The sequence below is a fragment of the Anoplopoma fimbria genome, chromosome 8 (assembly GCF_027596085.1).
Source record: "Anoplopoma fimbria isolate UVic2021 breed Golden Eagle Sablefish chromosome 8, Afim_UVic_2022, whole genome shotgun sequence".
NCBI classification, from domain to species: domain Eukaryota; kingdom Metazoa; phylum Chordata; class Actinopteri; order Perciformes; family Anoplopomatidae; genus Anoplopoma; species Anoplopoma fimbria.
Genome location: NC_072456.1, coordinates 21309117 through 21325290, shown reverse-complemented (window position 1 = coordinate 21325290; position 16174 = coordinate 21309117). Strand labels below are relative to the sequence as shown.

General features: G+C 40.2%; 1 protein-coding gene across 1 annotated transcript; it reads right to left on the bottom strand.

The window, feature by feature from the left end:
• Positions 1 to 459: 459 nt before the first annotated feature.
• erich3 (glutamate-rich 3) lies at positions 460 to 15831 on the bottom strand. Its single transcript, XM_054603463.1, is given in 15 exon segments — positions 460 to 729; positions 732 to 3946; positions 4040 to 4174; positions 5370 to 5744; positions 6052 to 6198; positions 6288 to 6520; positions 8170 to 8356; positions 8611 to 8791; positions 9279 to 9482; positions 9902 to 10060; positions 11875 to 12003; positions 12189 to 12260; positions 12373 to 12498; positions 13446 to 13539; positions 15812 to 15831. Coding segments are annotated over 15 exon segments (5547 nt in total).
• Between the last annotated feature and the right edge of the window lie 343 nt (positions 15832 to 16174).

Sequence of the window (16174 nt, the reverse complement as noted above, 5' to 3'; positions counted from 1 at the left end):
GAGTCCAACAACTATGAATTATTCACTAGTTTGTCAGCGTGAGTGGATGAGTATCTGTTTACGAGTAATAGGTGATAGCAGCTGCACTCGATACCTCACACAAACTCCTAACTCTTTGTTACCAACAATAGGAAGAGAAGGTCCATTGTAAACATTTCTATACCGCGATCAAAACTCATCATGCTGCTTCTTCTTTTTGGTGATTGAAGGATGAAGACTGTTTAAGAAGCCTTTGTGATGCAAACACAGAAACCACAAGACACTTGAGAGCTTCTGTCTAAACTAAAATCATCTTGTGTTCACTTTTGGAAAACTGACTAATAAACCAAATTCTATTTTTTTCTTTTTTAATTATCTGATTTTATAATCAAACTTCTTTCGTATATTTTTCCTTGTAAACTAAATGAAGTAAAGTAAAGCATCACTGTACCTTAGTGCCACTCTGAACTGTTTGCAGCTCTAATGTCCACTCTCTGTCCTCGCAGCGGTCAGCAGAGGATATGAACTTCGACCGAACATTGTTTCATCCACTGAGAAAGTGCTGAGTCGGTCTTTACTGAGCGTGTGTTTGATGTCTTTGATCAGCTGCCCGTCTCTTTTGTCTCCGTTGATGCTGGCGTCTGACGTTTTCGGTTGCATGTCTTTATGCTGGGACTCCTCCTGGCTTCCATCGTCGGACTTGGACGTCGTGAAATCTGTTATTTCCGTAACTTCTCGACTCTGGTCGTCACTTTTTCCTGCGTTTCTTCACTGTCGTTCGGTTCATCCGCTTTCAATCTTGAGAGCCCTTCTGGACCCGTCGAATGTTTGTGATGCTCGTCTGTTTTGGACGACGGTAGAAGATCTTTCACCTCTTCAATCGTTGTTGGTTTTTCTGCACCATTATCAGTTGTTATCTCCTCAGTTTGGTTCTCAGAGACACTCTCAGGTCTTCCGCTGGTTACTGAATGATGAGTACCTGCAATGCTTTCCACTTCAGTTTTAGAAATGTCAGTTCTCTCAGAGTTGTCCTGCATTAAACCCTCTTGCACCTTGTCTTCTTCCAGAGATCCCCTGCTTCCTTTGTGCTCTGACCTCACGTCTTGCCTGCTCACAGACTCCTTATCATTTTGTTCACTCTCTGTTTCTGGGATCACGTCTTTCACCTCAGGCTCCTCCTCCACTTGCAGTTTGTCTTTCTCGCGCTGTTCGCTGTCTTCGGAGTGATTGCTCTCGAGTTTTGACACCACAGTTTCCACAAGTGTGTCCTCTTGTTCTAAGTTCTCAGACACCTTCGCCATCTTAAGTGGACTCGCTGATCTCGTCAGCTCTGTAGATTGCGTCGCTTCTTCGTTAGAGTTGGACACAGTGTCTGAAGTCGAGTCCTTCAAGTCTTCTAAAGGCTCAACGAACGTCTCAAAGTACTTTGACGTTTGATGCATGGTCACCCAGTTTGTGACCAGATCTGTGTTGTCTTCTCTCGCCAAGGCCTCTGGAGTGTCGTTACCTACTGCGACGCTCTCTTCGGTGTCCTCGTTGTTTTGTGGGAGCTGTGACGACGGCGCTTGAGGTTTGAGCAGCACGCTCGCTCCTTCCTCCGAGGCCTTGCTCGCCTCCTCCGTGTCCGCTCCGTTTTCTCCATCGGCGGCACAGAGGTCAGCTGCAGCAGCGTTTTCATCAGCGTGGGGTTGTTTGTCGGTCACAGAGTCAGACGGCGCCGTGGACTCGTCTAACTTGCGAGGTGTATCGTCTGAATCCACCGCGTTGGGGGATGAAGATGGTGCCTGATCGACTGCAGAAGCAGCTATGACCTCACTGACGTTACTCTGGACGTTATCGCTCTGTGTCATCAAATCTGAACCTCTGTTATCATTTTCAGGGTCAGAATTGTTGCCATTTCCATCTTGTTTTGTTTCACCGTCCTTGCTGTCATCTGATTTAGATTCCTCTTTTACTTTCGTGCCAGATGTCTCCGGCTCTGAGTCATTTTTAGTGGATCCATCTTGCTTTTCCGCACCATCGTTCCCATCCTCTACCTCAACGACATCAGCTTCAGGAGCCTCATCAGCTTTGCCATCTTCATGTTTTTCAGCAATATCTCCAGACTCCACAGTTACTTCTTTAACCTCGGAGCTCTCACCTTCTGTGGGTTCCTCTGTTTTTCTCCCTTCTTCGGTATTCACCTCTGTTTTCACGTCGTCCTTGCCCTCAGTTTGAGCCTCTCCCTCATCTTCATCAGCTTTGTTCTCTGCTCTGGTAGAAATTTCTCCATTTTCAACATCAAGTTCTCCCTTGTCACTCTTGTCACTTCCTCCTTCAGTTTCTTTCATAACATCTTCAGCCTCCACTGCATTGTTTGGCTTCTCTTCAGCCGTTTTAGTCCCCTGTGCCACATTTGCTGCTTCACTGACAGTAAAATCCTCTGACTCAGCAATATTTTCCTCAGATATTTTCACATTATCCTTATCCAAGTCTGCTTCTTCACTTTTCTCGGATTCCTCTGGAATCTCTGACATTTCTTCTCCTTCTACAGTTTTATCAGTTACAACTTTCTTCTCTTCAGATTCTTCACCATCTCCATTCTCCCCAACGTTCTCATCTTTGTCCTCATTCTGATCTTTCTCTTCCTTTTCTGCTTCATCATCCTTTTCTGCATCAGCAGCCATGTTCACCATTTCACACTCGTTAGTTTTATCAGTTGCTGCTCCCGTTTCTTCAGAGTCCTCCTCGTCATTTTTATTCTTGGCACATTCAGCATCCTCGTCCATCTCTGTCTTTTCTGATTTGTCTTCCTTCTCTTCATTTGCAACCTTCACTTCTTCTTCACTGTGGGGTTCCTCTGCTTGTTCTCCGTCAGCATTTCCTTCAGTGTTTGAGTCACTTTTAGTCAACTCGGAAATGCTTTCATTGTTTTCTATTCTTTCTTCTGTCTTACTCTCATTATTCTTTTCTTCTTCTGTCTTTTCTTCATCATGCTTTTCGCTTTCCTCTCTATTTTCACCCTCTGCTTTCTCATCTGGATTTGTTTCCTCATTACCTTCCTCTTCACATTTCTCCTCTATTTCATCATCTATTTCCACAGATGATTTTTCTATCTGCTCTTCTCCCAGCTCACTCCCGTGGTGTTGATTATCATCTTTACTATCCTCTACTTCTGACACTTCCTCCTCTTTAATATCATCTTTGCCGCTCTCATCCTTTGCATTGCCCTCACTTGTATCTGCTGTTTTTTCAACTGTGGTGTCTGCGCTCCCCTCCAACGAGCTGCTTGAATTCTCTGCTGTGACTTCTGTCTCTGATGCTGCGTCTCTGTCCTTGCAGTCTCCCTGCTGCCTCTTCTCTGCCTCTGTTATAGGTGCCTCTTCATAGTTGAGGGCCTCTCGCTCCTTTGAGGGCTCTGCTTTCATCTCCATTGTCTCGCTCGCTGTCATCGCCTCCTCCTCCGCCTTATCAGGAGCTGCTGTCTCATCAGTCTTTTTAATCAGCTCTGATACCGATGACTCATCCTCCTCGACGCTTTTTGTTCCTTGCCCCGTCACGTCAGCCTCCCCTGCAGTTTTCTCCTCATTTTCTTCGTCTTTCTCTGCAGCCTCACCATCAGTGGATTTACCTGCAGCATCTTCTTGAAGAATATCTTCTGAAGTCTTGTCTTCAGTCATTTCCTCTTCAGATACAGGATGCAGGGATGTATCTTCTGTGTCCTCTGGTTTATCATTCTCTGCTGTGTTTTTGTCTTCGTCTGATGAAGCCTTTTCATCTTCCTCTATTTTGACCTTCTCTTCTTTAGTGCTCTCACTGCTCTCCAAGGGCTCTTGTTCAGTTTCGTTCTCCCGATCTTTTGGTTCAGACGTCTCGTCGTGATCCTTTTCCACTTCAGCTTCACCAACAACACCTTCCTCACACTTTGTCACCTCTTCAAGGGTCTGTTGCTCTTCTGTAACTGTCACAGATTCCACTGCAACTGCATCTGCAAATACAATGGAGAGAATGTTTAGGAAAGTCAGTTTTTTTACTGCAGGAGTTGTCTTCATTCATTTGAATGCTGATAAAAGTCTAGTACCCTGGCTATCCTGTTCAGGGCCTTTATCTGTGGACTCCTCATCCTCCTCAGTGCTGGTGTCGCTCAGTTCGGGCTCCGAACTGCAGTGGGACTCCTTCAGTATGGCTTCTGCCAGCTTCTCCTGCACAGATTTGGCTTGAGAGAGAAAAAGAGACATTAATATAAGTTCATTTTAAAGCAAGCTCCATATGGACTTTTGCGAATCACTCATGGTGACAAACAATGTTCGATTGTTATAAGGCAATGAATAAGGAAATATTTGAACAAAGTAAATTAAATGGGAGAACTGAGCCAATGAAGAAACATAAAGCCATAAATGAAAAAAATGTCTTTAATCTTTCCAGGTGCAAACAGAACATGCAAAATGATAGATAGATAGACATGAAATTGACAGAAAGAAAAAACAACAACACATAAACAAGCATGATTCAGTACACAACCAAAATGGAAACACAATGCTCTTAAAATACCTATTTTATGTAATTTTACGATGGGAACTCTTGATGATAAAAGATTAAAACAACGAAAGAAACTTTGGCACTAAAATGTGTTTTGCAAACCGATTCTTGGAGCACAGTTCGGTTGAGGAAATCTACCGAAATCTACAGTACAGATATTAAGAAAAAGAAGAACTCTGCTAGAAAGAATTTGTTTGGTTACACTCACGACTTTAAGTGGGACTTAAACCAATTGAACTTAAAGTGTGTACAGTATAAAATAATTTGTATTTTTACATCTGTGGCAGCTTTATCCTCCTTTTCTGATTGCATTTTCACCTCCCACAGGCTTTTCCCTTTGTTTTCCGAGCTGTATCTTGAAATTTGTATTCATTTGACATAATTATTCCTTTAACCAGAACTACAAAGTGCAACTTTAAGACAAATAAAAAGCAAGCATAAGTTAGAACAGGCTTTCTTAAAGTGATAAAAATACAATTCAAATATAGTAACAGGTGAGAATTTCTTATTGAGATCCAAACATCAGGAAAGTTATTGCAAATAAAAATGAACTTTGACATTAAAAAATGAATTAGACAGAAAATCATCACACACAATCAAAAGAAAAACAAGCAAAGAAATACACACAGTAATTTTTCCACTATCAAATTTTACAACGTCACAATCTTACTTTGATCTCACAAACTGACAACACAGTACTGTGATAGTTATTTAGTTGTTGTCAGGTCTGAATTTCTATATTTACCTTTACACACCACTTTAAGTGGACGCCCTTGTTGTGATAATAGTGGAAAAACCTCCATAAAAGATGGACTGATCCATTTCTCACTCAGATGAAAGCTCCAGAGTAATACCTGTTGGTCTGTACTCACCTCTCTCCTGTTCCTCCTCCTGTTTGTTCTCATCTACCGTTTTCTCCACCTCTTTGTCTCCTGAGGTGTCGTCACTCTGTTTATTCTCGTTCCCTGAGGGGACGCTGGTTTCGTAGACCTCCATCTCTGTGCTGCTCATAGCACTGTCCTGTATGTCTGAGTCTTTAGGCACAGCAGACTCGGCCTCAGTGGCAGCGGCTTCTTCTGGATTTGGTTCGTCTTCTTTCTCATCTGGTGGAACAACAGTCTCCTCCTGATCGACCTCTTTGGGTTGCTCCGCTTTCTCTTCCTCTCTGGAGTCTTTGGTGGCTTCAGCATCACTCTCCTCCCGGTCGCTGCCTGAGGAGCTAGAGCCTGAATGAGACTTTATGTCCTCTGTGCAAGAAAGAACAAAAAAAGAAAAATCCTCTTTGAGCTTCTCTCAAAGTAGGGACATGCATGATTAACCCTTTAAAAAGATGGTCTACTACTTTACAGATGACGCTGTAATTTATCTATATACATTTCAACATTTCATTGAAATCTAAGCTGCAGAAATGATTGTTTGAATGCCCTATAAAAGATGGTTCTGATTCTGTTTTGCCTTGAAAGCAGTTGTTAAAATGAATGAATAGAGTGTGATTAAATAGCACTTCATTATCAGTAATTTCACTCATGTGTTCAAACAAGAGATTCAACCCACCATCTTTCTCGTCGTCTTCAGACTCAGAGGCGTCTCTCTCTTTAACCTGCCTTTCATTTTCACCAGACGGAGACAAGGTTTTCTTTTCTTTTGCATCGACGTCTTCTGGAGGGCCCTCGTCGTCTGCTTCAAAGTCTTCCTCATAATCTGAGGTGGAAGACATGCATATAGTTCATTATTTATTTCTTATTGGCGCAGTGGTGCTTTTTTGTACTCATGTGTTTCAGACATTATACCATCTCTGACTTTGTCCTCCTTAGCTGCTGTTTCTTCTTGGATTTGGGTCTCGGTGTCCTGGGGTTGGCTGGTTTCACACTCTGAATGGGATGCAGCGTCGTCTCCAGTCCTCTCTGTCTCCATCTCTGGAGCGTCTTTATGGCTGGAGACTGACTCCTCTCTGCCTTCATCTTCTTTGACCCTCTTTGGTGGAGGAGTGGGCTTCTTGTCTAATCCCATTGCTATAATGCACCTGGAAAAAATAGCATGATGTACTGTAAGAACTTAGTTTAGAGGAATAGTTCAACATAGTATTCATTTGGAGTCGTGTTTCATGCCACCTGACTCTGTTATACTCACTCTCCTGTTATTTCTGTTTTCATTATATAGACAACAAGTCCTGAAGTGCGCTAATAAATGCTGCACTATATTCACTAGCTAGCTTGCTTAAGTACATCTGCTGTTAGCTTATTTGTAGAGCTTTTTTGTCACTCCGTTTCACTCAGCTGTTAATATACAGTGGGTACCCATTTTTCACCCTTTGTTTCATTGCAGCCATTTGCTAAAATCAAAAAGTTCATTTTTTTTCGCATTAGTACACTGTTTGACAGAAAAAAACAGAAATGTAGAAATTTTTGCAAATTTATTAAAAAAGAAAAACATCACATATCACATGGTCATAAGTATTCAGACCCTTTGCTTTGAGTAGAAGCACCCTTTTGAGCTAATACAGCCATGAGTCTTCTTGGGAATGATGCAACAAGTTTCTCACACCTGGATTTGGGGATCCTCTGTTCTTCCTTGCAGATCCTCTCCAGTTCTGTCAGGTCAGGTGGACAGCCATTTTCAGGTCTCTCCAGAGATGCTTAGGTTCTGGCTGGGCCAGTCAAGAATGGTCACAGACTTGTTCCGAAGCCACTTTATTTTAGCTGTGTGCTTCGGGTCATTGTCTTGTTGGAAGGTGAACCTTCGGCCCAGTCTGAGGTCCTGAGCACTCTGGAGGAGGTTTTCTTCCAGGATATCTCTGTACTTGGCCGCATTCATCTTTCCTTCAATTGCAACCAGTCGTCCTGTCCCTGCAGCTGAAAAACACTCCCATAGCATGATGCTGCCACCACCATGTTTCACTGTTGGGATTGTATTGGGCAGGTATGAGCAGTGCCTGGTTTTCACACATACCGCTTAAATTAGCTTTAGACCAGAGAATCTTATATAGTTTGGGAGTCCTCCATGTGTTTTTTGGCAAACTCTTTTCATATGTTTGCACTGAGGAGAGGCTTTACTTTAAAGCCCCGACTGAGGGCTTAGTTGACTTTATTTCTCCCATCTCCCTACTGCATCTCTGGAGCTGGAGCTCAGCCAATTTCAGTTGGGTTCACATACACGAGTTTGGCTGGAATTTTAAGGAAGAGTTCTGGTCATCCCATACTTCTTCCATTTAAGGATTATAGAAGGAACCTTGAGTGCTGCAGAAATATTGTTCACTTGTTTGTTTAATCCACACAAAAACGTAAAAACGAGTTGTGGTTTTACAGGAGGGTTATATGCAGGACAATTTCTAGGATGGGGTCAGTAACGTGTCGTCACATACCAGGACATAACCCCCATGTTAAATAGTGAGCTTTAATAGTTTTTTAATTTTTTTTTTGATTTCTTATTCTATGACAAAAAACCTAGTGCCTACACTACCCACAGTGCAACTTGACTGCTGACAGTTCACTTGCAAACTTCAAGCAGAGATGAGCAGCAGTCTTCAGAGGTCATTTTCAAACCTTTGAATCCTCAAAAGATTTTACGCAACCTTTCTTTACCTTAGCAGTAGTACTCCCCAATACATATAAACATACTTTGATGTGTTAAATCAGTGGATTTCTGCTTTAAACACACAGCAGGAGACCTTACTTGTAACAGGGAGAGGCTCCCTCTACGCTGCAGAAACCAAAGTGTCCGTGTCTGCCACCGAGTCTGGAGCCCTTCCTGTGTTTGAACTCGCAGCAGGAGCTCAGCCGCTCCACCTGCAGCCCGTTCAGGAAGAAGGTCAAGCTGAAGGGGAAACCTCGGTGTCGCCTTGAAATGAACTGGAAAGTCTCTGAGGGAAAGATTGAGGATGTAGACGAGAGTTAGACGTAAAGTTCAAATTAATCAAATCAGTGACCTTGGTGTCGCAGATCAACCCTAAACCATCTTAAATGATGTGAGGCATCTATACATATCCCTACAAATAGTTCATTTAAAAAATATTGTAACACAACTTTATGAAAGATAAAAAAAAGAACTACATTTAAAGTTAATTTATAAAATGGCAGAAATCTAAGAGACACAATCACAGATCCTCACACTGACCTCCCTCACGGAGCTTGCCCTTGAAAACACACAGGTTCTCTCCTCCACAGTGCTGCTGAAACACTTTGACCTCGTCCCCCATGTCCGTCAGGTCGTGGGAGAGATGCACCGCTTTACCAAAGTACATCATGTTCACACACACTCTGCTCTGGTGCACAGAGCTCCTCAGCATGGTGGGGTCCTGGATGGGGGGAAAAAACAGCAGGTTGGGGTCAGTATGATATCAATTGAATCCAGATTAGGGAATTGTTTTAATTTCCCTAATACCAAATCTGATGTGACTGATCTATACAGGTAGGTGTTATCGGTGTCTGGACGAAACCTACGCTCTAATCTCTATAAATTAATATCATGCAAATGATTGCATAATATATGAATTCATGTTTTTTGTTATTTGGTTGTCTAACGTCTGATATTTTTCTCCTGATTAATTACAATATGACCAGTTAAATACATTTAGGTCAGGAAGAGATTCATCATGTTGTTAAATTGATACTTCATTTGATTTTAGTTAATTTGTTTAACTAAAATCAAAAGAAGAAATCAATGCATCTCCTAGAATTTCTTTTTAATAAAAACATCTATTTAATCAATCCAAAAGGGCTGCAGATGGTAAGCTTGTTGTGGAATGTTTTGTTGCCAGGGAAAACATAAAGAGAGATTAAGACCTCATTGACGTCAGCTCCGCTGGAGGTAAGACGCAGTCTGCGGCCTCTGAGTGTGCCGCTCTGATTGACCTTTGCCCCCCTCTCTTTCCTCTTCGTGGCCGGAGGCACCGGGGTGACAAAGTTGTTGATGACTGGGAGGCAGTAGGGAGAGATGCCACGGGAGACCTCCGTCGTGTTCAAACGTCTCCGGGACGTCTTTTCCATCTTTGAGAGAGGTTAACAAAGTGAAAGACTTCAGTTTTTTTTTTTTACTGTTTTTGCAGCAGGGTAATGTCATTTTAAATGTTTCTAAAATCAGACAAAAGTTTATTGGAGTGTTTCTCCACAAGCAATGTGGAAACACTGACATAGGGTAATGTTGTTTTCTAGTATTAACACCTGAACACATTGAACATCTGTTCAATATAATGTATGATACAGTTTAGCATTTTTACCCTCCCTTTACAACTGCAGAGTTTTCAAACAATGTTACCAAAGGAAGATAATATTGATCTCACCCCAGATCTAAACCAAAAATTGATATAATTTTGTCCGTATAGAAAAATCTGTCCTACATGCTCTCTATACAAGTAGGCACATCAATGGGTGAATGAATGAATGAATCTCATGAGTCATGGTCTCACAGTGGAGTTGAACGGCAGGTCGTTCTCATTGGAGGACTCGAGGACTCTGTGAGGGGAGCTGCGTCTGAGCGAGGTCGTGGTGCTGTTACTGTGGATCGGCTTCAGGCGCACCGGCCTCTGCATCTTCACTGGAGCCGTGTTGGGTCGAGACGAGCCCGGCTGCAGCACCAGTAACACACACACAGTCAGCATTCTGCTTATTACAAACTCTGTTTATGTATCGCTATGGAAACCAATAGAGTACAGTGTAAAATTAGAGTTAATGAAGTGAAAGGAAGGCCGTGAATTCAAGACATTACTGAGAGGAATAAATGTGTCCGATCTGTGGTGCAATAATGCTGTTCTATAAAATATTTGTACATTTTCATAATATATTCAAATATATTTAGATTGTATGTTTATTCTTGACTTTGGAAAACGCAGTTGATAAAACAATGTCACCGTAAAGTCTGATTAGTAGCCTACTTGTTCTGGAGCATTCTATCATATCATATGTTGCTGATTTTTGATTTTAAGTTGTGTGTGGTTAAATGCAGCTTATTTGCCTGGTGCTATTATAGTTTTATTTGCTTTATTTAAATTAATCTTTGCTAGAGAGAATGTAAAAAATACAGTACGTGTTGGAGGAAGAGGCCTTTTGTTATCCTACATTTTGATATTTCTCACTGTATATTTTCATGATTCCTTCATACAGCTCACCCTTTTGGATTTTCCAGTGTGTGTGTTTGTGGTAAACTGCTGGTTTTTGACACAAACTATACATGCAACAACATAATGTTACACACAGTATGTTGTGGTATTTTGAATTAAATGTTATCTGCTCTATTATATCTTATATATACTTATTTACACTATGCATAAATGTCCCCTTCCTTTTATATATCAACTCATTATAAATGACACAATAGATGTGTGCAAATGCAAATCAATAATGTCTTTACATTTCCCCCAACATATCATTGTTGGTGTATTTCTAACAAGTCTCTACCTGCTGAAGTGTGAGATGTTTGCAGACATAAGACGGGGGATTTCACAGGGTAAACACAGAAATCAAGGGCAGGATTATCAGCTCTATTAGCTCTCTGTGACTTTTTATGTTTCAAAGATAACACACCACTTAAAACACACTCGTCCGCACACACTGCTGACAGCAGCTGAGCCAGCTTTTCAAACACAAGTAACAGTGTAAACATGCAACTATCAGCATGCACAGATAATGATTTTTATTACAGACATTCCTCACCTGAAGGAATGTCTTGGACTTAAATTTAGCTTTTTGGTTGAAGGGATGATGCATCATTGCAAAGTTAACACTACACCGACCGGGCAAATGCTACAATTGAAGGAATAGTTCAACATTGCCTAGATGAGAGGACAAATACATGTCCGTATAGTAGATAATTCTGACCTGGAGTCAGCTGGCGCTTAGCTTAGCAAAAATGGAAACTAGGAAACAGCTAGTCTGGTTCTGTCTTTACACTTTGTTTTTATTAAGTATTAAACCAACAAGATGAAACGTGTAAATTAATGATGTTTAAAGGTGCTAAAGGGCTGATTTTGTTACCTTTGGTGAGCGCTAGGCTAACTGTGCTAACAGCTGTCAGGTTTTATCAAAAGTTGGATGGATGATGACATTTTTAACTTTGTTTTTTAGCTAATAAAAATATATCGTACTAATGAAGACGCTACAATTAAAGTGGAACCTCATATTTTTATCTTGAAAAAAATAGATGTGATTGATCTATCTAAAACTGATTGGCATTATAAAAGGTCTTTAAATAAAGGTTGAAGTTTTGAACTCAGACATTATATCTCACAGACCATGTCAGGGCATTTAAACACCTTCTTTGCATGACAGACATGCTGTGATTAAAGGTCAGATTTCAAAGGCACTTGATTAAGAACTTGGGTCAGATTATTAAACGTGATGTTACAGCAATACACGATCAATCTACTGGTGCACCAAGACTCACGGACTCTGAGGATTCAGAGTGCTCTCCCTCTGGACCAGAGTGTTGTTTTCGGATGCACCTGGCACCCGAGGGCGGCCGTGGAGACAAGATGCGGATGATCTCTTCTTCGTACCTTTTAGAGCGGTCCACCTTCCAAACAACACCATTCATTGATATTGTTGCCATTTTTTTTGTCGCTATATATTTATATATGATTTATTCAAAATGGCACTGTAAATCATGGTAAATGCTAATTATGTTACTTTTTGTTTCATATGATTCGAGAGTCATTAGTTTACAAAATAGGGCAACACATTTAAATGTAAATGATGTACTTTGATCTTATGCACTCTTTCCCTCCTTGCAAACTCCTCCAGTTTCCTTTTGATCTCTATCTGATGGACACGCTGTATGAGAGGGACACAGAACACATTTGCATAATTTATTATTCAAGGAGAAGCACAGATTCGCTGACATTGTTTTTACTTTTTTGTCTCTGGTACAGTATGTTCCTCCCACCTCCATCTCCAGCACCTTGTGGAAAATGGCCTGGGCGAGGCATTCTCGAATGTGTCTCTGGTGGGTTCTCTGGATCAGCTTGTGTCTGTACTCCTTGTCTGGGACGATACGCCCACTCCTGGTGATCTGAGAACAACGATAGTGTCAGCAGAGTTCAAGCTACGATATGGGTCTTTGAAGACAGTTAACAATGTTTCTGTCACCAACAGCTGATTGTTCAGGGATACAACATCATTAAAGGCCCTGAAAATGTATTCATCATCAGCTTCTTGCTATGAGTAATGAAGTCCTACACAGACACAATTTCACACAGAAAAATCTTTGTACACTGTTCACAGGTTTGACGTTTGCATAAAAAAGATGATATCATGCACTTCAGGCCGAGGTCGGAAAAAGTTTTGCCATAGTTTTGCTGGTCTCAAGCCTTTAAACTAAAGTCCCAAGACTTAAACTTTGAGTTTCGAGTCCTAAAAAAGTCATAATGTGCTGTTCAACAAATGTCTGTTTCTAAACGTGTATGTTTTGCACACTGGAATACATTTTTTGTTGACCACTTTCTTGTGCAATTACATTTTTGGCTCTAATGATGATAATTTATCTCAATTGGCGCTAACTAACCTAATGTTAGCTCTTCTTGGTTTTGTGCTTCAACTTCATTTGATGCTGTCGGATTGGTTCAAACTCAGTGGTTCTGAGGTATTGAGTGTCGACTTTCAGGAAATTAATTTCATGAAAAACATGCATTTTAATCAGTGTTGATTAAAATGCAGTGTTGGATTTTGTCAAGTCTAGTCTAAGGAAGTCTTCTGACTCGAGTCTAAGTCTGACTTCAGGATTTAGCGGCATTTGAATCAGAAACTGAAGACAGTTATTGGTTGGTTGTCTCAGAAGTAGGTTAGACCACTTTTGTGGCCTGTTTTAACTATATTATGATAATTATCATCATCATCATCATCAGAACCATGATTTCATGAATACTAAATAAGGTCATACATCCATACTGACATCAATTTAACTGTTGTTGTGTTTTTGTACTTTTTATCTACCTTAATATCATCAACCTGTAAACGTACCAGTCCTGCTCTCTGCAGGTGTCTCCTGATCCGAGTGTTGCTGAAGTATCCAGCCAGATGTCTGTCTGTGAGACTGTTGTAGGCAGAAATAAGTCTACAGAAATGAGACCAATAAGAAAGAGACACTCAATTAATCCCAGCCAAAGAAACGTAATTAAAAAAGGCTTAACTTAATGACACCCAGACTTTAAGTTCTGTCCTCCTCTAGAGTAACTGGAGAGTTCTAGATTACAGTTAACAGAAAAACAGAATCTCAATCAAATGGTTTATTGGGGCACAACACCGTGTTTGTTTGTGGGTTGTTGTTTCTTGTCATCATTAATGAGACATCAGGTCGTCTGCAGCCCGGATCGTCTGAAAGTGTTTTTTCCAACACAGATTTTATTTCCTCCAGCGTTTGTGTACGAGACAACAGGATCTTACAACTATAGGTTCTATTACCGGCGTCTCATTACATACAGGAGTTGGAGGGGATGGCACACTTAACCCTGTCTGCCTCCTCTTTGTGCACCTGGCCTGTTTGTCTCCGGTGCATTTCAGCTTTGTCTGCAGATTTCTCTTTGAACCACAACATGGTGGTTGAACTATCAAGTGCCATTTTTTTTTTTTACAAGACTTTCTCTGACCAATTGATGCTTTGAGGAGACATGTGGCACAACAATATATCATTCTAATAAGTCACAGCATTGATCCTTTAGTTGGCCTATTTGTACACTAGCCTAACAGTAGCATCAGCATATATTGAGTAAACACAACAAGTGGTCCATTATGCCTCTTTAGTGACCATAATGCTGTATATTGTACTTCTGGAATACATTATCATGCATCATATATCTGGAGCAAACTCCTGAAAACTGCAATTCCAATCCAACCCAGTTTTTCTAAACTAAGGCTGAATACTTTTAATTTCTTAGACTGCATTGTAACTTTTATTCTTGTATTTTATAAGTCTTATTCTATTTAAGCTTATTTAAATGACCTTTTCCTGACTTGGCTCTTTAATGGCTGTTTTTAATTGCATTTGAATGTTCTTTTTTAATGGGTTTCTTTTGCTTTTTATCTCAAAGCTTTTGATGTTTTACGTAAAACACTAAATTGCCTTTATGCTAAAATGTGTATAAATAATCAAGGACTAAAGTCGAATTTTACGCTTGAAAAATACTTTAAAGTCTGGCAAAAAAAAAAAAAAAAAAAAAAAATTGACTTGAGTACAAGTACTGTTTTAGTATTAGTATAACACATACTTAGAAGTTTAAGTACTAATAATGCAAGAGAATGACCCCCATCAGTGTGTTATATTACTCTAATGTTGCAGTTTTATCAACTTCATAAAGTTTAGTCCATAATAATCATATTTTATAAATTGTTTTGAATGTAAAATCTTAATCTGTAATGCCACTATAGCTGTCAGAAATGTGTGTTGGAGTAAAAAGTGTAGTATTTCCATCTGAATTGTGGTAGAGTGGAAGTTTGAAGTAGCACTTCATTAAAAAACTAAACATTAAGTAGTTTGAATGTTTACTTAAGTACTTGAGTAAATTGAATGTTTAGGGGCGGCTGTGGCACATGAGGTAGAGCGCTTGTCCCGTAACCACAAGGTTGTTGGTTCAAACCCCTCTACTGTCAACATGCCGAGGTGTCCCTGAGCAAGACACCTAACCCCAAGTTGCTCCCCGGGCGCTTCATTGCAGCCCACTGCTCCTCCGGGATGGGTTAAATGCAGAGAAATAACTTCCCCATTGTGGGACTAATAAAGGCTTAATCATTATTATTATTATTATTATTATTATTATTAGTATTATTATTATTATTATTAAATGTACTTATCTACATTCCAATACTGGTAACAGAGTCAACTTGCATTTTATGTAAATAAAGAATACAAATGTTTTATGACAAAAATAATGTTTTCATCACTCTCCATTTTCTGTTACTGCTTGTCTTTTCAGGTTGTGTTCTATGTCACTTGTTCACCTGAGGCACTATTTTTTTTTTTTTTTTTACAAAACTGTTAAAACGTTTTGGATCATTTGTTAGTTTTTAGTTACTTTATTAGTACAGTATGGCCCAGCATAAAAGTAGAAGTAATGACTATGTAGCTAGACATTATACTCTCATACTGCTTAGACTCATTTTGTGAAACACTGTTGTTTAAAAGTAGTATTATCATAATTTTAGAGCCAATTAAAAGTAGTTAATTTTGGCTCTGTAGTGACTTTATTACTCAATATTTTTCTCCAAATATGTACTTGTATCAATGAGTTTGTTTACCTGTTTTCAAGTAATTGCATAAATAAGAATGACAAGATAAAACAAAAAAAGAAATTTTAAGAGTATATAAATATTCAACATTAAAATGAACCTACCCTGGGTTGAGGTGACTCATGGTTTTCAGCTCGAGCTCTCTGTGAAAAACAAACAAACAGTACCTCAGGTAAGAATGGCCGTGGGACTCTCTGGAAGACACCTGTGCCGTTTTAAAGTCAAAGTAACCCTGCAGGGTTGTTATAAAAGTGTCTCAGTTTATTTCCAGTGGAGAGGGACTGAAGCTGCACTTCTCCCAGAGCGGAACTGATGACACTCACCGGTTGCCATGGGAGATCCACGTGACGATGCTGCCAATGGGGCTGGTTTCCACTTACAGAGAGAGTCCTACTAACATCTAAACCAGGATGATACCAGATAATACCATGATACAGCCTCTCACACACTCTGAAGTACATGTTTTT